Here is a 23,532-nt window from a genome sequence, read left to right on the forward strand (position 1 = left end):
ACCAATTCAAACTCAAACTGCTCTGAGACATTTGTCCCACCTGAAGGTCTGGACCTCAGGGACCTCTTTGCGGCTCTGGCCTCGGATCTTGTGGACGTCCTTGGCTGCTGCTCTCATCATCTTCTCCACCCGCTTCTCCTGCAGCTGCTCCTCTCGGGTCTGAACAGGAGGACGAGCAGAGAGACGATCAGCTCAGGGGAGAAACACGCAGAGAGCGTCCTCCGTGAGGTAAAAACACAGGTAGACACAGGCCTGAGCACCTGTGGACTGATCCGTCCTGACACGACCCCTCACCTGTTTCTCAGCCTGTTTGAGGAGGAGACGGAAGCGTTCGTCCTCTTGGACCCAGGCGGGCAGCTCTCTCTGGCCCTGCTGCCTCGCCTTCTCCAGCTGGGCCTTCAGCTCCCGCAGCACCCGAAGCTCCTGCGCCAGCCGGGCCTGCCGAGTCCGGGACACCTGCAGGTCCAGCTCCAGGTCCAGGAATGTCCGCAGGAGACCGTCCAGACCTTTAACCTGCACAGGAGGCTGAAGAGAGGAAGAGAAAGGACATGGTTAAGTGATGCAGACAGTAAAAAACAAACGATGACTCTCATTATCGATTAATCCGCTGATTGTTTCCCAGAATCCAGATTTTCCTGTTACACATTTATGTAACAGGAAAATCTGAGAGCGCCGTTAAAGTGACAGACGAAGGGTTTAAAAGTCGTCTGTGCTCTTATTTGCAAACATTGTCACCAACACTTGATGTATGTAAGTGAATTCTGCGCCGCTGTCGAGCCCCAGGAGGAAAACTGAGGAACATTTTCACTGACTGACTCTAAATTAATCGAAGCTGGCAAATGTCAGAGCTGCATTAAACATTCAGATGGTTATTAAATATTAAGATTCACTTCACTGAGAGTCGTCGGACGACTTTAAGAGCCAAAATGCAAATAGGCTTTCGGTCTCTCTGAGGAGAACGGAGAGAGCAGTTAATGTGGTCGGTAAACCTGGAGGTTTGACTTCATTATTAAACTGTCAGGAGCTCAGGAAGCAGGAGGATGAAAGGAGATTTACAGCCGGTAACAGAGGGACAGAATCCAAACCTGAAGCTGTGACACACTCAGAGTTTACTCAGACAAACCGATCAGGATCAGGAAACAGACTCAGCACTAAACGTTCACAGAGAAACGAGAAAAATGGCGTCAGATGAAAACATCAGATCCGAGAGACACAGCGGCTGCTTCTACCTTCTTCATGCGCATGCTGCGTCTCTCAGAGGCGTTTCTGACGAACGGAGACTTCTTGGACAGGGTGGAGCTGTCGCTGTCGCTGCGGTTAATCTGGAAAGGAGAGAACAGAGTGAATCAGTGAAACGGAGACAAAGGTCTGTGTCTGTCTCCCTGCGACGTTTCAGTTACCCTGCAGATGTACTGGCTCTGAGGTCCAGGGGAGAAGGTCTTGGACCGGATGATGGTGTTCCCTCTCATAAAGGGATTCTGCTGGTGGACGTCCGGCCGACGCTCCTTGGGCCGAACCACGGAGCAGTGGTGGGACGACGACAATCCGTCCATACTCGTCTCCTTGTTCACCTGGACGAAGAATAAAGAGCAATAACAAAGAGAAAGTGAGGGAAGAAAAGGGGAGGAGACACCTGAAGACGACTGGAAAATAAGATCAACTTCAGTCTGACAGTTAAAGTTCTATCAACTTATCAAAAGAATGAAGAGAAGTTTTTACAACTGAATTGTCCCTCGATGGAGGGACATTTTAAATTTAACCATATGAAAGAGAAAAAAACAGAAAAGGTGAGAGAGGAAGAAGAAAGTGAGAACAGTAACTGCATTGTAGAGTATTTCCTGCTCCAGTGGGCGTTCAGATTTGTCTCTGTGTCTCTGTTATGATGGATTTTTCCGCGTGTGATTGTTAAACGCTGGTGGTCTACGGGACCGACCTCCGAGCCCCCGGCTCACCACCAACTTTTAGGTAAAACTTTTCTTAGTTTTTTACATCAAACTTTTCAAAGAGAAGAAGAAACATACACCACAGAATCCATCATTAACCTTCATACACCTTCAGGTACAACTAAAAGTTACCTTCTCTGTGATCGCTGCTGCTGACGGAGGGGGTTTAGTTGCCTTCTCCACCTCCACCTCCTCCTCCTCTTCTTCTTCTGCTTCCCATTGGCTGCTGTCAGGATAAAACTCGTCCTCTTCCTCCAGAGCTCCCACTCCCTCCTCGCCATTTCCTTCTTCATCATCAGACAGATCTGCCTCCAGCGGGTCGCCGTGCCTGACAATTAACGACGGACCATGCTGTGAAAAGCTGTGAGGCGGCGCTGAGCGTCTGCTCAGATTCACACTCTTCTTCACTGAATGTTCGATCAGATAGTCTGTGATTTAAATCATCATTTAACTGCTTCACACTGTGACTGATTAAGTTATCGTGCGTCTGCTTGTTTCTTTTGTTCCGTATAAAATAATTAAAGTATTCACAACAGACAGTTTCATATATTTGAAAGGAAAAATCTTTATCTGAACGATCAGTTAAAGCAAAGTTAAACATGAAGTCCTCATTTTAAATGTAGTGAAATATTAGTGTTAAGTATTAAATGGAAATTCTCAATTTACAAGCACCACAACACTGTATTCAAGTATCTGAGTAAATGCTCTTAGTCACTGACTGAATGGAGAAACACTCACCACTCATCATCCTCAGGAGCTCCCACTGTGTCACTGCTGGAGACACGAGTCTGAAACACACACACACACACACACACACACACACACACACACACACACACACACACACACACACACACACACACACACACACACACACACGCGCGCACACAGATTTATATCAGCTTCTGAACTGTAACTCTGGTTTAACGGAGACAAACTGTAACAATCAGCAGCAGGTTCACTGTATATTCATTAGACTATTTTAAAATAATGATGTATTTGTATTAAAGCTGATTTCCTCCTCTGGACGTCACTCTGAAAGTCAAAGTATCAGTGTCCACTGTGTGACAGTGTCTCCCGCTCTGTACCCTGTCAGAGCCGCCTGCTGCTCTGCTCTCTTTGCCCTTGCTGCTGATCTCGGACATGAAGGCGCGGCTCAGCAGGTTGTACCACTTGGTGCATCTCTCCTCCGAACAGCCGACATCAGCCAGACTGATCTGCGCTCCCGCCTGCAGGGAAGAGGGAGGGCAGAGAGGCAAGATGGAGGTGTGTTATAAGACTGGGTCTCAGAGTTAGAGGAGACAGACGTATTCAGAGGACAGCAGCTCATCCAGTTAGTCAGCACTGCGGCGAGAGTGTGTAAGTCACATGACACTATTGCCATTAATGTGTTGTCAGATGCAGAACAACAATAAAATCAAAGCAGTGCTGAATGTTCCCACACTCTACTGACCAGACACTCCTCGTGGCCCGACTTGCTGGTGTTGCAGATGTCAACCCTCAGGGTCTTATGCCGCAGTGCATTGTGGGATATCTGCATGCCGAACACCTCGTTGACCTCCACGACGTCCTGAGGAAGGGAGCCGCGAGTTCGGAAGAGGCAGCGCGTGGCCTCCACGCAGGGCAGCACCGCCAAACGCACGTAGCTGCAGGAGACACAGGCAGGCAGACGTGTTTATCACATGATGTTTGTGTCTGTTTGTGTTGATCACACTGTCTCCAGTTATTATTTCACCTCAGCTCCACTTCTCATAAAGTAAACAGAGGAAGAGTAAATAAAGCACCTGTTCAGATCCACATCTGCATGAACAAACAGCGTTCAGAGGCAGAGAACATGTCGGTTTGCGTGCGACAAACAAGACACGCCTGAGGAATAAGTAAACACTACAACCTCTTTACCCCGAAGTCTCACCCACGCAGACACGCGAAGCGATGACTGGTCTCTGTTTGAACAGCGTTTCATGGGATCGTGTTGTGTCTTGTTAATGATTTGAATATATCATTTATTCTTCCTGTTTCTTTGTTTTCCTGCAGCTTTTTTTTTCTTCTTATCTTCAAATTTTTGTTCCTTTAAAGTGAAACCTAACAAATGCTGAGAGCTCTTACATCTTCTGGTCCGCCGGCGAACAGAGGGCGCTGCAGTTGGACAACTGCGTGACGTAAATGGTGAAGCGCTGGTCTCTGGACTCGTAGCGGAAGCCGAGTTGCACCTGGGAGCAGCCCAGCGCCAGCCTCTCCTCGTAGGAGCCCAGGAGGAGGTCTGCAGGGAGGCCCGGCCTGGATGAGACACAAACACACACTCTTTAGTAAAATATGATGCAAACTGAGACTGAACTGACTGAGACTTGAGTTATTTTCAAACACTGTGAAGCTGTTTTCGACTGAGAAACAGTGTCCGACATGAAAACTCCGTTATTATCACCATTTTCACCAAGAAGAAAGGAAATATCTGCCAAGTTTCTTACAGAATTAAAATCCTTCGTACCTGCGCTCTGAGGGTTCGTACACTCCGCTGTCACCAGCCACGGATTCGTCAGACACCGCCGAGGTCACGCCAATCTTCTTTGGCCCTGCCCCCGTCCCCCGCAGCTGGGGAGCTGAGTCTGAAGACGCCAGAAGACGGAAAAACAAGGTGGACATATGTGGAAATGAATGAAGGATAAAACCCTGCGATGTTCTAGATTTTTCTGATCGTCAACAAATCCCTCAACAATCATGTCCAATGTTTGATCAAAGTTTAAACGTAACTACTGAATCTCATTTCATATGAATCTACTGAAAGCACATCTGCCACAGAGGCAAATGAAAAGCAGAGAACAGAAGATTAAACAGTTGAAAGAGATAAACCAGAGGCAGAGAGAACTGTACCTACACAGAGTCATGTCTGAATCCTCTGTCAACACTTCAGATATAACATGTTTGCTCTGTGATGTGGGATGTCATTAGGATACGTGGGCTTTGTTAAAGTCTGCAGAGTAAACAGGCTTCAGACTCGGCCTTTGTGGAGGTGGCAGATGCTGGAGGAGACACCCTCCCCCCACCCCGTCCCCCCGTCTCCCCCATCCCCCCCGAAGACCTGTGTCCAGCATTTTGTTATAGTCATCACTGCTGCAATAAAAGCCATGTAGAATTAGCTCACTGCTAAATGGTGCATACTAAAACTAAAGGAGAGCAGCGTGCCGTTGGAGGACGTCACGACAGTCGAACCATGTTCACATTTTATATGGATGATCCTGTATTTTCTTCCCAGCAGCCCTCTGCATCAGGACACCCGTCCCCCCCCCGAGCCCACGCAGAGGTCTCATGAAATAAAATGAGGAGGCTGTATTACTTTGACCAGCAGTACTAATGCTGATGTGGACACAGCCTTACTGGACTGCAGGGACGCCTGCCTCCACAGTGAGAGCCTGATAACATGTCCAGCGCTGGCAGCAGAGACGGAGAGTAAACCAGAAACCGGACACCTCGTCCACCTTTCACCCGTGGCTGCAACGCGAACCCGAGTCACGTTCAGCCGCCGTGGGCTCAAAGCCCAGTTCAAGCTTCAGCTGAACCTTCGTATCCGTTTTAATTCTGATTAAAGCCACAACAAATAATCATTTTCATTTTCACTCAGTCTCTCTACGAGTTAATGGATAAGGATGACGTCACCTCACGTCATGACTGAGGACGCCGTCATCACAGCCGCAAATAAACATCCAGAAAAACAATTCAAACGTGGGCTCAAACAGCCAAACTGTCCTCACAGTGACCACAGAAAGATGTGTACACACACACACACACACACACACACACACACAGCTGTAATCCAACACCTCCCTAACCTTCACCTCCTCACTGCTCCCACCAGCCATCAGGTTTCACTCACAGTATTACATTTCACACACACACACACACACACACACACACACACACACACACACACACACACACACACACACACACACACACACACACACAGTGAGGAGGAGTATTCCTGGTATCCTGCATTCCAATAAAGTTGGAGTGTTTTCGGTGACGTCTAGTTTAACAGAGACAGAGGTGTTACATCATTCCCCCCCCCACCCCCACCACCTGACCGCTGCTCCGTTAGCTGCACATGCTTCATCACGATTATCGTTCTCATGTTATTAACTGGGATTATCAGCGGAGCCGTTACCCTGCAGCCCTCCTGAGGTATTATGCAGAAACGGGTTTATTGCCGTGGAGCTCTGGCACGATTGTTCTGAGGACAAGAGACTGAGCCACTCGCTGATTTAATGACAAATCAGATTTGATTGTATTATCTGTTATTATCTGGAGCATCACGTGTCTTCTGACTGCGACTGACAGACGCTGGATGAAGGCTTGGTCGTGTGTTTCACTGTGCGCACGGGGTTCGAACAGTTCTCACAGTAAACCAGCACCATAAGGCCAAAGTATGTGCTGTCCACATACTTCTGTGTACTTTGGGCCTTTGGTTCACAGTGGCCTGAAACCAGAAGCGGAGCTGGGCTCTGATGGTGGTTCTGGTGCCATTCTGGACCCGGGCATTTTTTTAGCAAAGAGCAACAGAACATAGAATTCAGCAGCTAATGATTCATTTAATTTTAATCAGATCAACCGTTGAGTCGGGACCTTCAGTATTTGATGTAAGTGGCTCAAAGTTAACTGGATGGTTCAGACACTGAACATTTCATGTGCTGCTTAAAGGGTGTGACCTTTAATGAGCCTCTTTCAGCTGCAGTTATTTTAGCCTGCTAATGCTGCGCGTTGACAGGTTCTCCTGAAATGATTCGGTCAGGAATTGGAAAGGATTTGGATTCAATAAGAGGATTTGATCCTGGATTTAAATTTGATCAAATGCTATCGCACAGAATCCCTCCCCAGAAGAGTGGAGGCTGTTACAGCAGCATGTTGATAACCATGGTCTGAGTCTTCAGCAGTTTCTGTGTGTAATGATGAGTGAGTTGCCTGAAGTGACCTCTCTCTGTCTCTGTGTCTGTCTCTGTTGACGATTATGCGTTAGAATGTGTGGAGACCAAAGGAATAAAAGCTTCCTGTTTACCTTTGACCTCCTCGCCCAGAGCGGTGTTGAGGTTCTGCTTCTCCTCCAGCCCACCTGGGCCCCCGCGCTCTTCCTGCCGCTGGTCCTCAGAGTCCAGGCTGAGCTCCAGTTCGGCTAGCCTGCTGTGGAGCTCCAGGTCCAGGCCTAATCCGCCGGGCCCCGTCTGGCCCGCAAATGTCTCCCCAGACAGGAAACTAGTGTCCGTGACCAGCGGCGAGCACGGCGGAGACAGCGAGGACAGAGACGACCGTGGAGATAAAGAGCTCATGGAGCGAGGGGTTTCTGACAGTCTGAGGGCCTGGATCCTGGAAGACTCCACCCCACCACCACCTCCTCCTCCCGCACCTCCTCCAGCAGAGCACCCCATGTCTCCCCCCGCCCCTCCTGTTTTGCCCTCAGGCCTCCCAGCGTCCCTCCCTCCGCAGCCCGTCACCACTTCGTGTTCGTGGATGGTGGTGATGGAGCTGGAGGGGCGGTAGCCGCCCTGGCCCCCCTCCTGCAGGAGGCTGTCCAGCTTGTTCTGGAAGTCCGGGTCAGCCAGCTCCGGCTGCTCCAGGTAGATTTCGGTGAAGCTGAGGGAGGAGGTGGAGCCGAGGCTGGAGGTGGTGGCCAGAGAGCCACGGCTGGACGTCAGAGAGCCTCGACTGCTGCCAGAGGAGCATGACAGGGTGCTGGCTGACAGGCTGGAGGGGAAGGGAGGGAGAAACAAAGAGATTTAGGATGTGCCACGACTCATCAACCATTTATTAAAATATATCTAATGATCCCAGATCCCAGAGTATGATGGTAAACCAGCAGGGACAATACGTCTGTAAATAATTTATTATTTTTATGTCATATTTTCTCAGTAATTTCCAACAGTATATAACAATAATTTCTAATAATATAATCAATTTAAATAACATGACCTGGACCTGAATAAGAATCAAAAGTTGATGGATGGATTCACCAATTAAAAACGATGAAGTCATTTCAGGTTTCTGCTAAACGTTGACAGAAACAGAGAGAGAGAGAGAGAGAGAGAGAGAGAGAGAGAGAGAGAGAGGAACTCGCCTGAGGAGGAGATGGAGGAGGAGGACTGACGCTGTTCACGCCACCAGTTCAGATTAACTCAGCTGAACTTAAAAACCAGCGCCATGAAACATTAAACAATTCTGAAACGTGCGGCTCTTACAGCCGCCTTGCGTCATCTCACAAAAATGTCACTCCTGAGGATTTTCTGAAACAGATCATTACTGAAGTCAGGAGACTGAGGAGGACAAAATGGTTTCCATCTTTAGCAAACGTTTGGTCATTAAGAGTTAAATACTTTAACTGCGCCACATTTCTCCGTCTGCCCTTCACCTCAGAACCTCTCTCAATGAATCCTCTGATGGAGAACGACTGTAGGACTGAACAAGTGATGACTGAAATAACTGGCTAAATAAAAATAAACAAAACAGAATGAACAAGAGTGCACTTAATTCAATGGAAATGAAACACATTGATTCCTGTGAAGCAGCATAGAAAGTAAAACTAATCATTTCTGGAATTAAAGATTCACGTGACCAGTTCCAGATTCTGTTCCAGACAACTGCAATACAAAAATCAGTAACTTGTACTGAAGGAATCATTAAATTTGTTTCCACGACTCTTTGTTAAAGGTATAATGTCACAGTTTGGAAGGAGGCCGGCGTCTTCACGCTCTTCGTTTCTCTCATAATCACTCGCAAAACTAAAACCTGAGCCAAAGTTTTTCCTTCCCACAGAAGAAGACGAGACAGCGCGACTGACAAATGACCTACTGACGCCTTCGTCCGTCTCTGTCAGTCACGTGACCTTCCAAGTCACAGCAGGCCACGTGAAATCACCTGTTGACTGTAATGGATGATCACAGCTGAGAGCTGAGGTGATCATTTCTCCACTCGCCGTGTGACTAAGCTGCAGGTTCGTAACCGCCGTCGGCGACTGCTCGTGTTGTTCTGTGACCCTGATGAAAAATTATCCTTTGGGACAGAAACAGCACAGATGAGACGAACAAACCTTTTGAGTTGAGTGTGTAGTGATGTTGCCAGTCGCACCATCTCCTCCAGCTCTCTGACCAGTTTGTTCCTTTTGCAGTGAAGTCGCAGCCTAAGATGATTAAAAAAAAATAAATAAATAAATTGGTTAACAAATTTCCAAACTGAGCTTCTTCATTTAGTCGCTCCGCTAAACACGAGTTCACATTCAGGAAAACAAAAGAGACACTGAACATTATCCTCCGTCTCTGCCAACACTGGAGGTGTGAGCACTTGAAAGAAAGTTAACAAATATGCCACGGCGGCGGCGGCGGCGGCAACGACGTGTTTGGGCATTGTGAGCCGCTGCTTTGTGTTCAGGTGACAGCGGTGTCACCTGTTTGTATGAGCTTTGTTTGGAGGAAACCCGTCCACTAACTGCTGTTAATATGATCCATGTTCGAGTGGAAACCAAGCCAAAGAGGGATCAGGTCACAGAAAGCTGCTGGAGTGTGTGTGTGTGTGTGTGTGTGTTAACTTGGCTTTGTGAAGGTGTTTCCTGTCTCCTCATTATTTCAAACTGACTGGAATCTGTCTGTAGAACAGACAGTTGTGTTTCTTTGTTCTCTGAGATCCTGATTTGAATGAAGGTTTTAGCAGTTTCACCATGTTTTGTATTTAGGCAAAGTTCTCGGCTGCTGCTTAGACTGAATTTACTTTTGAATTTTCTTTCGTTAAATGAAAAATAAACGGGTATTTAATGATTCCCAGCACTTCTGGTGACTGGATGTCTTCACTGGCGAGCTGACCCAGTCTGGGGCAGGTAGGGCCTCATTGTACTGTCACAGGTCTTAGGACTGATTAATGCCCCCTCTGTCAGTCTCATTATGACGTCACATAATTTACAGCAAAGCTCAGACCAACTTCAACCTGAGCAGAGATCTTATTGGCCAGAACAGCTGTAAACATCTGCGTGGGTGTGTAGAGCCTTTAAAAACAAAGAATTACAGACTTTTTTGGGGCTCAAGGATCCTGGTTTTCCAAAGTTAGTGAATTTGACATTTTCAGAAGCTGCAGACACTGAATACAAGTGTGTGTGTGTGTGTGTGTGTGTGTGTGTGTGTGTGTGTGTGTGTGTGTGTGTCTGTGTGTGTGCATATTTGTTGTGTCAGTGGGTGAACACTGCATAGGTGGACTACAAGGGGCTCCTTTTGTGACCAGGCTCTGCAGCCTCTCAGGTTACAGGAACAGGAGACAAGACACAAAGAGAGACGGAGCTCAGGTAGAGTCTGACCTGAACACAGAACAACAAGAGCCCTGTTAGAGAGGGGGAGGAGGGGGGAGAGGGGGGGGAGGAGGAGAAAGGAGGAGAGAGGAGGAGAGGGAGAGATCATGGCAGTTCTGGTTTGCTGCACGCTGCTCTGTAGGAAAAGATCGAGGAGGAGAAAACAAAAGAAGAAGGTGGAGGAATCAGGAGAGGCGGAGCAGAGAGAACAAAGTCCCGTTTTCACTGACTTTAATCGTGAGTTGCATAATTACTAATGTCTTAACAAGCTGCAGAGAGTGAAAGTCTAAGCAGGTGGCTGTAGTTAAACAATGCTAATTCTGAGTTGGCAAAACAACAGAGAAGAAACTTCGTCTGTTGCTTTGTTAATTTGCTGAGTCACTCTTTGGTGGTGTCCGCACATTAATTTAAGAGACACCAACAGACTGATAAGTCTTCTTTTACATTAACAGTCAAGGTGTTCGCTCCACGTCAGGCTCAGACAGTGAGCTGGCAGGTAACTCAGTACCTGTCGAGTGGAGGACACAGGAGAGGAGGACACAGGGGAGAGGAGGAGACAGAGGAGAGGAGGACACAGAGGAGAGGAGGAGAGAGGGGAGAGGAGGACACAGAGGAGAGGAAGACAGAGGAGAGGAGGAGAGGAGGACACAGAGGAGAGGAGGAGAGAGGGGAGGAGGACACAGAGGAGAGGAGGAGAGAGGGGAGGAGGACACAGGGGAGAGGAGGAGAGAGGATAGGAGGACACAGAGGAGAGGAAAAAACAGGAGAGGAGGACAAAGAGGAGAGGAGGACAAAGAGGAGAGGAGGACAAAGAGGAGAGGAGGAGAGAGGGGAGGAGGACACAGGGGAGAGGAGGAGAGAGGAGGACACAGAGGAGAGGAGGAGACAGAGGAGAGGAGGACACAGAGGAGAGGAGGACACAGGGGAGAGGAGGAGACAGAGGAGAGGAGGACACAGAGAAGAGGAGGACAGAGGAGAGGAGGACACAGAGAAGAGGAGGACACAGAGGAGAGGCAGACTGTCATGTTCATCTCTAACTCTTAATAATAATCAGGGAGATTTGACGTCTGAAGGTCAGAAACAAAAGGTCAGACACACACACACACACACACACACACACACACACACACACACACACATTTTGATTCTTATTAGCTGTTAAATGATCCAAAGTGTATTATGTTTAATAAACGTATATTGTGGGGGCCCAGAGGCTCCGCCCCCTCCTCACCTCTCTGTCAGGGCCTTGCTCTGGTTGTCTCTGGCGGCCTGCAGGTCTCTCTCCAGACGTTTCTTCTCAGACTCCAGCTTCTCTGCGTCGTTGGGCTCCAGCCGCTGGCGGGGGCTGACGTACTGCAGCTCCTTCAGCAGCTCCTCCTTCTCGTTGATGAGGATGAGGCGATCTCGCTCGGGGTCCAGCAGCCCCGGCCACGCCTCGCTGTCCAGTTTGGCAATCTGCACCTCGATGGTGGCGATCCTGCGAGAGCGAGGAGAGAGTGAATGTTCAGGACAGAAATATACACACACACACACACACACGCACACGCACACACACACACGCACACACACACACGCACACACACACTCCACTGTCCAGTCAAAGGGATGTTTACCTTCTCTTGGCTTCCTCATACTTCAGACTCAGACGAACCTTCTCTGCCAGTTTGTTGGTGCTGGTTATGAACTGAAAGGAAAAACAAAATAACATTAACACTGTAAATCGAGTCTTTGGGTTGTCGACTGTTGAACTGAACATATAAGTATTTAAATGAGGTCCATTTCAGCACTGTACTACTGATAAGTATAAAGACAGGTTTTCAAAAAAAAACTTTGAGTTGTGTGATAATTTCGTCTTAAACATCTGGTAAAAAAAAATATTTCCTAAACATGTAAACAGTAAAATCAGGTGATATAAAAGAATAAATCAGCAGGACTGAGGAGCATTCAGAGCCAACTTTCAGCTCTGGACAGTTTCATGCTCAGTATTTAAAAAAACATAGAAGGTTGATAACCACTGCAGCAATACACCACCAACACCCAGGCACGGCTCTGAGCGGCCTGTCCTAAGGTCCTCACTGGGACTCACCTCAGCCGGTATGTCGGTCTGAGAGCCGGCGTCGGAGTAGAGGCGAGGGATGGACAGCTCGGAGCTGGCCAGCGAGGGACTGCTGCCCCACAGCTCCTGCTGCGAGCCCGAGTCCAGCTGGAAACTGTCTTTCAACACAGCCAGTTTCTGGATGAACAGAACAGACAAACATGGCTGTTGGAGACGATGTGAGGACGGAGCAGAAAGATGTGAGACGCTGTGTGAGGAGGAAGGGACAGAAATGTAAAGGACCACCTCCTCTGTGTTTGCCGCGTGTTCCCTGTGAGTTACAGCGACGCAGCAGCGGTGAAAGCTGCTGCAGACATATTTTCATCTTTACAGCCGTGATGAATATCTTATATGACTCTGCGGTTCGTTTTGAAGCCCACTGTGGAATGCACCTTATCTTTGTTTTTCAGATGGGGCAGAAAAATAACACACCACCTCCGTGATAACGGCGGTGTTACAGTACTCTGACGGCGCAGCACCTCGACTCATTCTCTCTTAAAATCTCAGGTTTTCCTTCTGTTTCTTTCTGAACTCTGAGGTTTGGGTATAAACCTACACACGGATATTTCACATAACAGCTTTGCCAAGTGGCAGCCAGAGATAAGTGTTTAAATTTTCCAAAATTTCCATCTGAAAGTTTTCATTACCCAGAACTCATACACTTTGTGCTCACTGGACCGACGTCTCCTCTGAGGAAAGAAAAACCTCTTGACAACAGCTTCAGCTGACGCACTTTCTCTCTCAGCTGCCTGCAGATTTGGAAACAGAATTTTCCACTTCACTCTCTTTGATAGTTTCAGAGTGAAGCCGCACGTTCTACATTTAAGGGACAGTCCAGCACGGTCCAGTGTTACATGTGCATTAGTAAATGTGATTGGACCCGACGTCCCCTCCCAAGCACTCGCTGCTGCTCGTTAAGTTTAACGAGTGAGGGCGACTCAGACTCAGCCAACTAACATTTTTAGAAACTGACCTGTTTACATGCAGATACATACATACAGCACATTCACACACACACACACACACACACACTCAGGCCACAGACTGAGCTGTCAGATGCAGATGGTAAGGGGGAGGGAGGGGGGAGAGGTGGGAGAGAGAGAGAGGGAGGCGGCGGCGAGTGCACAGAGCAGATTATGTATTATTGAACATACTTTCCTTCCTCTGCTTCCAAACCAGCGAGAGCCAAACAAACCTGCAGCCAGATTTCCACGATAGGACCTGGTTTCTAAATCGATATGTGGTGCGTGAGGGTGTGTGACGGAATATTGTTACAGTGCTGATATTTATCTGTTTAATACACCGCGCAGCGCCCACCTCTGCAGCTAGGTTTATGAAAATGACTGTAACATATGACGTTGAACCTTGAGAAGTTATAATGATGATTTATTACATATCAACAAACAACTAGAAATAATAAATAGTTGTTTGGCAGTTGCTGCATCGCACCCCTCATCCCCGCAGACTCGTACAGCCTGCGATGCAACTTTAATACACACTGCAGCCATGCTGGAAATATGGATGAACACAGAAATGCAATGCTGTCACACACAATAAAGGACAGAGACAGAGACCAGAACCTGGATGGATATGGAGGAAGGATGGATTGATTACCCAATTAAAAATAAGTAATTCACTAATAATTAATTTAAGGTCCACATATGATTTTTAAACTAGTCAAAGTTCAGACCTTTGTAAATGCTCGTAAGACTTTGAATATCCTCGAAGGCCTTTTATTTCGATGGTGACCTACAGATTCCCTGATCTCAAAGGTCGACTCAGCATTTTCCACCAGACATAAACAGGACACAGAACAAAAACAGAGCTAAATGGAGAGTCTGTCAGAAACCAGCAGAGTGACGCAGCTACTCTTCAGAGGCTTCAGAGCGAGTGTGTGTCTGTGTGTGTGTGTGGTGAGCGTGCAGGAGAATAAATAATAAATACTTGTATATTTATTATACATATAAATACTTGTTTTGATAGTGACGAGAGTGAAACAGCATCGAGGAGACCAGAAAGTGTTTTTAACCACAGAACAAACAACAAACAGAGAGTAAATTAGAGGGTGGAGGTGTATTTCATCAGATACCGTTTATTGATTGTTACTGCGGTAAACTGATATCGCTCAGCTCGATGTCATATCCCCCAAAGATGCTGCGTTCAGACCAGTCACCACCCACAGACACCACCTCCTCCATCAGTTTACAAAAATGTCGAACGTTCTCTGGTTTTAGTTTCAGAAATACGAGGATTTGCTGCTTTTCTCCGTTTTAAATTGTTGTAAATTAAATGTCTTTGGGTTTTGGACTGATGCTCGAACACGTCAACACGCATGAAGATGTCACCACGGGCTCTGGCACGTTTTTCTGACATGAGACTTAATGACGAACTCATCTGACAGTTTAAGGAATAAACAGCCCCACAACCTTCGCATTCTCCTCCAAACTCAGATCCACGGCGTCTCAGACGACCTGTGACCTGAAACATCAGACCTGACAGAAACAAAGACGAACAGCCTGCGATGCAGCTCCTCACTCAGCCTCACCTCCCTGCTCAGAGGCACTGAGAGTTTACACCACGTGAGCGACAAAGGAAATGAAACCCTGAAAAATGTTGTAGCTGAAAAATGTTGCTGCCGTCAGACAAATTTTCACTTTCCAAAAAGCTCCCCTCAAACTGATCCTCTCCAACACACAGCCTCATCCTCTCCAGAGTGAGCTCGACAGGCCGCCATCACAATGACTGAGGCACGACACTAAAACTCCACCTGCCTCCCTGCAGCCTCAGCTTCTCTGACTCACTAAATCTCTTTTAGTACATCTGGCTTTTTTTTTCCTCACAGCAATATAATGCCAAGTGTTTTACCAGGCGTACACTCTCTCTCCTGAGAGTCATCTGATGCCCATCTGCCTCCTTTTCCTTGCTTATGCTCCTTCGTCTCCTTTTCATTTTCTTTTCTTTCTCCTCTTCTAAAATCACCTCCTTTCACAGTTTAATGAGAGAAGCTCTGCTGCGTGCTCATCCTGAGGTAAGTTATCCACCAGTTTTCAGCACATCTCATTCTATTTAGGGGCCATTTTAAACCTGTTAAATACGTCTCAGACGGGAAATTACACAGGTCACGTTTGGCCATCAGAGGAACCAATCAAAAAAGCTCAGGAACAGAACAACCTTTTATTCTAAAGAACACAATAAGCCTTTCTCCTGGGTCGACTGACGTGATGCATCGACCTTCCATCCACACTCCACAACGCAATATACTGATCTCTCACAGTGGAGCGGCACAGCCACCTGGCAGCTGCCGAATCTGTCCTTCAACCGAAGGACAAGACGAAGCTGCTGAAGTGCTCTCCAGCACGGCAGGGCCTAAACCAGGGAAGGACCAGTGAAACTTTCCCTTCAAAACAAAACACAGAATACATCTGTGGCTGTAGCAGAACATGATGAAGAGGGCTTGCTGTGATTTCTGACATGATCCACGCGGCTCTCGGTATCAGGTGTCAGGCGGTGGATTATCTCTCTCGTGTTTCCTTCTTCTTTTGTCTGTGAAGGAGCTGATCGACTCAACGTCCTGGCACCAGCAGCCTTTAAACAACGCTAAGCTTTTACACGCAAAAACTAATTTTTTATGCTCAGGGTTTAGAGGATTGAGATGAAGGATCAGAAGAATTTGTGATCCTTCATGACAGCAGTCCCTGAATTAGGTTCAATCACTTTTACACATGTGAAATCTCCTTTAACACCTCAGTCTGACTCATACTGTACTTTACTGACATAAATTCTATAAACTGGACTAAAAGAGCTGCTGTCGGGTCTTAAAGTGGTACTCCATCCATCTTATTACTGCTCTTCTAAAAAACAGGTGGAGGATCCACAAAAGACAAACTGAAACAACGGGAATGGTAAAGTCTGAAGCAGCGGAGGCTCAGATAACCCGACTTTAATCCTTCTATGTGTCGAGCTCCAAAAACACTGGATCATACACATCCCCAAAAAATCAATTCAGAGCAGCTTTGCCGCGTCTTTAAAACTCCCAGGTGAGTTCATAAAGCAGGCTCCCTGTTAAAATCTCACGTGACCCTCAAACACAGATGACACAGGCTGAGTAATACCCCCCCCCCCCCCCCATCACTCGCCCCCCAGTACTGAAATAACTTGAGTTTTTGTCTGTTTCCTACAAGAAAAATCCAGTTGTACCTGCATGAGTTCCTGTTTCTCCTTCTCCCCAGAGCTGATGGCGTCTCGGATGGAGCGGACCTCGCTGAGGATGGCCTGCGCCTCCTGCAGCTTGTAGCCATACGGGCTGTTGGACACCTTCTGGTCAATCCTGGAGGTCAGGGTGAGGAGGAGGGAGCAGGGAGGCAGACAGAGAGAGGCAGGGAGAGAGACAGGGGAATGATGATTCAGAACAACGTGAGCTGCAGCAGAGTTTCAGCCAAGCATCCGACCATAATGTTCTCAGACTGCATCATTCGCTGATGAGTCAAAGATCAGAAACTCATGTTCCAGGGCATCAGAACCTGGACTTCCTGTAGGCACAGCAGCACATTCAGCTGGCGCCACGCTAAACTTTAAATATGCATCATCAAACCTTCCCCAGTAAAATACGTTCAGAGCAGATGTTGTTTTAAGGTAAACTGAGTACAAACTCAAATGTTTGTTCAACTTGTAACTTCCAGTTAACAAACATCTGAGCCTGTTTTTAGCTGTGGGAAGACTGGGAAGACTGGGCACAGCAAGTAAAGAGTGCAGCTTCGGACAGGCCGGAGATCGAAGGGTCGCCGGTTCGATCCCTCGAACCACAAAGCACAATGGATATGTGTTGTGATGTAGGAGACATGTCCCCCCTGAGCAAGGCACTGATCTCTGCCCCAGCGTCTCCAGTGCATGTGCATGTGTGTGTTTACTTCACTGGGTGTGGGTAAAATGCAGAGATTAATTTCCCCGACTGACAATAAGGGAATAAGCTTAAACTCAGCACAGACAGAGGAGACGCTGCAGGAACCAACCATCAGAGGCAGCAGCAGCTATGTAAACCCTGTCATCAGCAAGTCATGCATGCATCCGAATAACAGGTCCTTCCACATTCTTCGGAGAGGGAAGAGGGGGAGGCTCTGACAGAAAGAGACACACAGAGGGAGAAAACAAGGTACAGAGAGAATGAGGAAGTGAGGGAGGGAGAGAGTCTGTAATCCTCTCTGAGCTCTTCTCTAACACGGACTTATGCTCAACGAAAACGGTGCGATGGTATTTTTTAAAAATCAAAATGATTGTGAGATACTGATGAAGGCTGAAGTATTTCATTAACCACTGTCACACCAATGAAAGCTACACTGAAATTAAACATTATACTGTGCATGTTAAATGTGAGTTTTTATTGGACTGTCAGGTACAGCTGGGGGAGCTGCCCTTTATCTTGCCTGCTGTTATCTTGCCTAATGTACAGTATATGGCCAAAGGTATGTGGACACTAAAGCCCCCGCTGATACTGAATTTTAAAGGCTGATAACAAAGAAATAAGATTACAGTATTCTGAAAAACATTTGTCTCTTAAAATGTTTCTCGTATTGCTCTTCCATAAAACTGGGTCCGTCACAAAGGCCTTGGATGGGGTTGAGATCAGGACTCTGTGCAGACCAGTGAGATTCTTCCACATCAAACTGGGAAAACAGGAACCCTCACCACTGCCTGTATGTGTCTCCCAGTCGTTACCAGTTAAATGACCCAGTAACAGTAATTCAGAAGAAAAAATATTAAAGGAACACCTGAAAAGAACAGCATTTGTTTGTGTCGCAGGTTTTCTTTTTTTGTGCCTTCCTATAATCACTGTGACCCCACTGATTCATATAAAGGGGCCTTTGTGTGGGTCTCGACCCACAGGTTTGGGACCACTGGTCTAAAACATTGGAACATCAACAGACAGAGACCCAAAGCAGCCGTAGTAGTATGCTGTGTGTAGAGAGGTGTCCACATACTTTTGTCCCACCGTGTATAACTTTGCCACATCAGAAAACACGAGGAAACGCTCTGCGCTCTGTGTTCGGTGAAATCTTATCAGGGGCTGAGTGTGTGGCTGCATTCCAGCCTGAGCCCGTTCGTATTTCTGCAAACAGCGATTGGTTGTTGAATTGGTGTGATGACTGTAACAGGAGAGGAAAGTCACGGAGGAATGCCGTCCAGCCGCTCTGCCTCAGCTACTCTTTAATCCTCCTCACACTCTCACTGTGCCGCGTGGGGCAAGACAAACAGGCCGGACATTCCTGTTCAATTCAACATCGACGGCACATCGGCATGTCGGCGTTCCAGTGTGCTGAATCTCAAAAACAAAATCGCCAACAAGAGAAAAAAAAAAAAAAATGGAGGGAATCAGGATTCCCGACTGACGGCCGCTGATCCCCGCTACGCCTTCAGAGGAGCCCACTTCGTATTCTGATGTGTAGAAGTAGGTCAGGTAGACGGGGTGTTTCCTCTCAAACCCACATTCCTGAGCTGTTGTTCCATTGGTGCCTTTATAGAGGTGTTAGTGTTTAATGATGGAGCGGAATGTGATAATGCTGAGGCAATAACTGACGCGATAAGCAGCAGTTTACTGCTCTCAGGTCTCTGAATAACCTGCATCGGGTCAAGCGACATTTTCACTTTAACGTGTTGGTTTCAGACCACATGCTGCGAAACGGGGCAAATTCCAACAAGGGCAACAGCAGAGGGAGTCTCAGCGCCTGCATCCCTACTGCACAGCACTGTTCCTGTAATGCCTGAGTGATCGTGTCATCGATAAACGATAAGGATAAGACAAATCAAAGATAAGAGCAAAGACTTGTAAAGAAAAGGCGTTAATTTTATAAACACTCAATATTACGACTGACGTACTTTCCTGATTACACCTTATCCTTATCTGCTAATGATGGAAATATGTAATTCCCTCCTCAGCACATGTCGTGTCAGTTCAGCAGCCGCACACCACACTCCTGTGCACGACTCCAGCGTGCACGAATCTGGACGGTGAAAACATGAGATTTTGTAAAAGTCGTGGTCGGAGCTCAGCTGTGACGTCTGACGGCTCCGCAGAGAGGCCGACGAGTCGCGCTGATGGGATGTCCTTGTTCTGACTCTGAGCGGAATATTTTACTCACATCTTCAAAAAGCTAATTCCTAATACAGAAATATAAAACTTTACCACATTAACCTTTAGGAGGTGGCCGAGGAACTTCTCTAACAACTCTCTCCATCACACACTTCACAGTTTTTTCAGTAGTGAACTTAAGTCGAGGATGTTTTGCAGGCAGATGGTTAAACTGCACAGACTGAGGGAAGGTCGCACTTACACTTGTTATTCAAGTCAGACTCTGACTGTCTTCCTTTGCTCATCAAATTAAATCAGGAGGGCTGGTTCCAGCCTAAAGCACGAGGGTCGAATCCCACAGTCGAGTGTCAACAAATACACCTGTCAATGCGCCTGCAAGCAAAGATTCAAGGTGGAGGAGGCTGCACTGGAGAGCTTCCAGAAGTGAATATGAGAGCACACGTGAACCTGGACACAGACAGGTGAAGCAGCTGGACTCTGGGGGAAGGGCATTGGTGTTTGTGCACCACTTACTCTTTGAGTGTCTCAAAGCCTTGTTCTTTGTATTGCAGCTCCTGCTTCATACAGGCCAGGTCCCGCTTCAGCTTGTTCACCTGCGGCACAGAGAGGAAACTGTCAGGGTTTAAAGGACACGGCTGAAGATATTTTATATTTCTGTTACAACAAACCCTGCGAATCTGCAACGAGCAAGTTTCCACTTCCAACATTTTATTCACTCAATGACTAATTCATTAACAGACAATAGTGATTAATCTGTGATGAAAACAATGGTGAGCTGTGTGGCTGAAACAGGAAGGAGCGGCTCTTACCCGACTTTTGGCTGTGGCTATTTCTGCTTTCAGGATCTCTGGGTCGTACTTGCTGGAGGAGGAGGATCTAGAATTCACTGCAGAAAAGTAAAGATGAGGGGAGAAAAAAGAGGAGTTAAAAACTGCCCCTTGTGTCATTTTCTCCTTCGGATTATTTCACAGCTGTTTTTGTGTTAGAGCAGGAAGGGATGGCAGAGGAGAGAGGCAGAACCCTCAGCTGAAGACACTGTGGGGAAATCTGTGTTAAACTGAAGAGAAATATCAAGGTGTTATTTCCTGTCAAGGCTCAAGAGAAAAAATTACAGCGCAACAAAAGAGAAAGCTTCACCCTCTGTAATGTCAAGGATCCTTTTTCTCTCCTGTACGTTTCTGAAAAAACCAAGAGGGATCACAGGTCAATGTAAACGACAGCTCTCTGAGAGTGTGTCTGACAAAAGGATGCAGCACCGACGACCTCCAAAGCATTTCTTCCCTCAGAGGTCAGCGCTGTCAAAGCCCTTCACCCTCGCTCACTGACACGAAATTCAGCAAACCTGAAGGTGCCACAACACTGCTGCCACTAATTATCCCATCCTCATGCTTTCTCCTCCACATGATGAGCTGTTTCCTAGCTCTGCTCCCAGTTCTCTCTTCCAAAAACTCTCCACAGTACTCACGACTGGTCTGCGACGTCGACTTGTCCCTCCACGCGTCGTTGAGCTGCCGGTACTCCTGCTGCGCCAGGCGGAGCCTCTGCTCCTTCACCTGGTAGATCTCCTTCTGGGCACTGAGGGCATCCCGGGCCACGGCCAGGTAGTCCCGCAGCATGGCCTCCTGCTCCCGCTGCCACTGAGCGCGCGGGTCCTCCAGCTGGGTGCTCTCTGGAGGAAAAGAAGCAGAGGAGGAAGAGAAGGATTTCAATCTGGTATGATTTTAGCAGAAAGCCCCTAATGTGCTTGTTTGTGTGTCTGACATTTTATATTACAGTCAGACTGACAGCATTTTGATGCAGTTTAAATCCATCAGTGTATCTACTGCTGTATCTCATAACTCAGCATGTATCTGAGCTGAGGCACAGGAGTCATCCGACTTATCACTCTGCTTTCTTTTTTTAAAAAGTCTGCTGATTAAAGTTCCAGGGTCATCCTCGCAGTTACGGCGCACAGCACGCAGGAAGAACAGCAGACAGCGAACTCACTGGTGTTGTGGTCGACATAATAAGCTCCGATGACGGGGTCGTACGCCTCCTCCCAGCCGACCGGCAGCTCATCCCCGATACAGTCAGCAAACGTCAGAGGCTTCGTCTGCCTGAAGAAAACAGAACCAGAAAACCGATTCAGAAACAGAATCCGCTGTGTGTGAGCGTGTGTGTGTGCGTGTGTGCGTGCATGTGTGTGTGTGTGTGTGTGTGTGTGTGTGTGTGTGTGTGCATGTGTGTGTAACCCTGAGGATAAACTAACTGAACTAACTTCTGACTGAATGTAAATTAGGTTTAATAGGTGAAGTATGTAGTGCAAAGTGTACGACACATGATTAATGGAGATGCTAAACCAGCTTTTTACATATTTCATACCACACTGCTGTCACATGTTAGCCCCTGGCTGCTGCTGTTCACACAATAAGCTGCTCTGTAGTGTTCAAACAACTGTCAATTAATGGCATTTATGCTTTAAGCAAAGCGAATCGAGTAAACATTAGCCAACAACAGCTGATTCCAGCTGATTAAATGCACCAAAATTCCTGCTTTTTCTCTGTTTCACAACAATGAAAGTCTGTAAAGAACTGAGTGGCTTCTGCTCCGGCACATACTGAGATATTTTTCCCGATAAGTGAAAACTTTGACCTGCTGGTAACATTATACTAAAAGTCAGAGGATCACCAGAATCAGTAAGATTCATGATCTGGGGACCACGAATGTCTGTACAAAACTTTATAACACTCCATCCAGTAGTTACTGAGATATTTCAGATGAAAGTGGAGGACTGACCGACTGAGCAGCCAACACCTCCATCCACAGAGCTACGTCACTGGAGTGTCCGACCCACATTAAGCCCTGGTCAGAAGCGAGTCTGAACAATGAGCAAACTAAAAGATGGATTCATCCCGGCTCGCTGTGCTCGTCTGAAAGCAGTTTCAGGAGGAGGAGGTAGGATGAGTGTGTGTGAGTGGAGGAGGAGGGTGGGGGTGGGTCGTCTGGTCTTAGTCCTCTATTCACCTCCGAGGGGGGAAAAGGAGAAAGGCGGGGGGGGGGGGCACTAGCCCGTCACAATAGGAGGAAACCGGCCCGTGGCATTCCACAAGCAGAGCTGATGCATCGCCTGGAGGTTTCTGGGGCAACCCTCGGCCTTCCAGCGACTTCACTGCAGCCGCGACGGAAAATGAAGCACTTTTACATTTTGTTTTGACCGAACTGAGTCTGAGTGCTTCAGCGGGTTTTAGATTTTAATCACTACCTGGACTGTTAATGGTGCTGGTTTTGTGTGACACAACATTAGGAAGTTAAATTTCCTAAAAAACGTTTTTGAACTGCCTGAAGTCATGCTTCTAGTAATTCATATTAATTAGGCATGTAACAGTGCGCTGCATAAAACTGATATAATCCAGATCACACCCTTTGTTCCTTCAGTGCCATAGAAAGATTAGACTTGGAAAGAATTTCTTCCAGACTCGTTCACACACCAAAAACCCTGAGCTGTTAGGGTTAGGGTTAGCTTCAGCTGTTAGCTTCAGCTTTCATTCACACTACTGAGGAGAAATGTCACATTTAGATGGAAAAGTCACGAAAACACGAAAACAATGAGGATTTACATTAGACACGTCAGACATTTAGCTCTAAACCATCGCAGGCCATGTGGTAGGTCATGTGATCCAACTTATAGAATCTAAAACTGAGAGCTCGGCCCACAGCACCGATTCTGCCTTTGGTTCAAACTTCAACAGCACAACTGTTATTGATTTAAGGACCAATTACCAGAGAGACACGACTCTGACACAGAAACGACAGTGATTAACCATCAGAGCTGAAGTGTGGACGTTCTGCTGAGCCGATGGTCGCAGGACTGTGACGCTCATTAACCCTGTGCTCACTCCTCACCAGGAGGCTGAGCTGCAGCTGCACAAGTAAAAACAACAGCGAATGTTAATTCTGCTTTATCCTTCAGTGAATATCCATTAAATAAACTGCTCATTTTTTTGAATGCACGCTGGAATGCACTGGACCCGGGATTCGCTGGAACCAGATCCAAATGGAACCGGTGATCAGAACCCATGGAAATACAGACCGAGACCCTGCCTACCTGCTAAGTAACCAA

At 47.3% G+C, this 23,532-nt stretch overlaps 1 protein-coding gene across 1 annotated transcript in view; it reads right to left on the reverse strand.

The window, feature by feature from the left end:
- The window catches only part of wwc1 (WW and C2 domain containing 1), a 36,483-nt gene that overhangs the window by 4,592 nt on the left and 8,359 nt on the right, over nt 1-23,532 (reverse strand). The window contains exons 2-21 of the mRNA XM_041051220.1: nt 21,420-21,529; nt 20,899-21,102; nt 20,243-20,319; nt 19,947-20,026; nt 16,547-16,676; nt 12,341-12,487; nt 11,868-11,938; nt 11,486-11,731; nt 9,013-9,102; nt 6,991-7,673; nt 4,429-4,546; nt 4,050-4,220; nt 3,397-3,589; nt 3,032-3,172; nt 2,682-2,731; nt 2,076-2,271; nt 1,401-1,571; nt 1,230-1,322; nt 295-525; nt 41-159 (exon numbers count right to left, since the gene is read on the reverse strand). Coding sequence (XP_040907154.1) covers nt 41-159; nt 295-525; nt 1,230-1,322; nt 1,401-1,571; nt 2,076-2,271; nt 2,682-2,731; nt 3,032-3,172; nt 3,397-3,589; nt 4,050-4,220; nt 4,429-4,546; nt 6,991-7,673; nt 9,013-9,102; nt 11,486-11,731; nt 11,868-11,938; nt 12,341-12,487; nt 16,547-16,676; nt 19,947-20,026; nt 20,243-20,319; nt 20,899-21,102; nt 21,420-21,529 — 3,321 coding nt within the window. The remainder of the gene's footprint in view (nt 1-40; nt 160-294; nt 526-1,229; nt 1,323-1,400; nt 1,572-2,075; nt 2,272-2,681; nt 2,732-3,031; nt 3,173-3,396; nt 3,590-4,049; nt 4,221-4,428; nt 4,547-6,990; nt 7,674-9,012; nt 9,103-11,485; nt 11,732-11,867; nt 11,939-12,340; nt 12,488-16,546; nt 16,677-19,946; nt 20,027-20,242; nt 20,320-20,898; nt 21,103-21,419; nt 21,530-23,532) is intronic.

Source organism: Toxotes jaculatrix, chromosome 12, assembly GCF_017976425.1.
Source record: "Toxotes jaculatrix isolate fToxJac2 chromosome 12, fToxJac2.pri, whole genome shotgun sequence".
Classification (NCBI taxonomy): Eukaryota; Metazoa; Chordata; class Actinopteri; family Toxotidae; genus Toxotes; species Toxotes jaculatrix.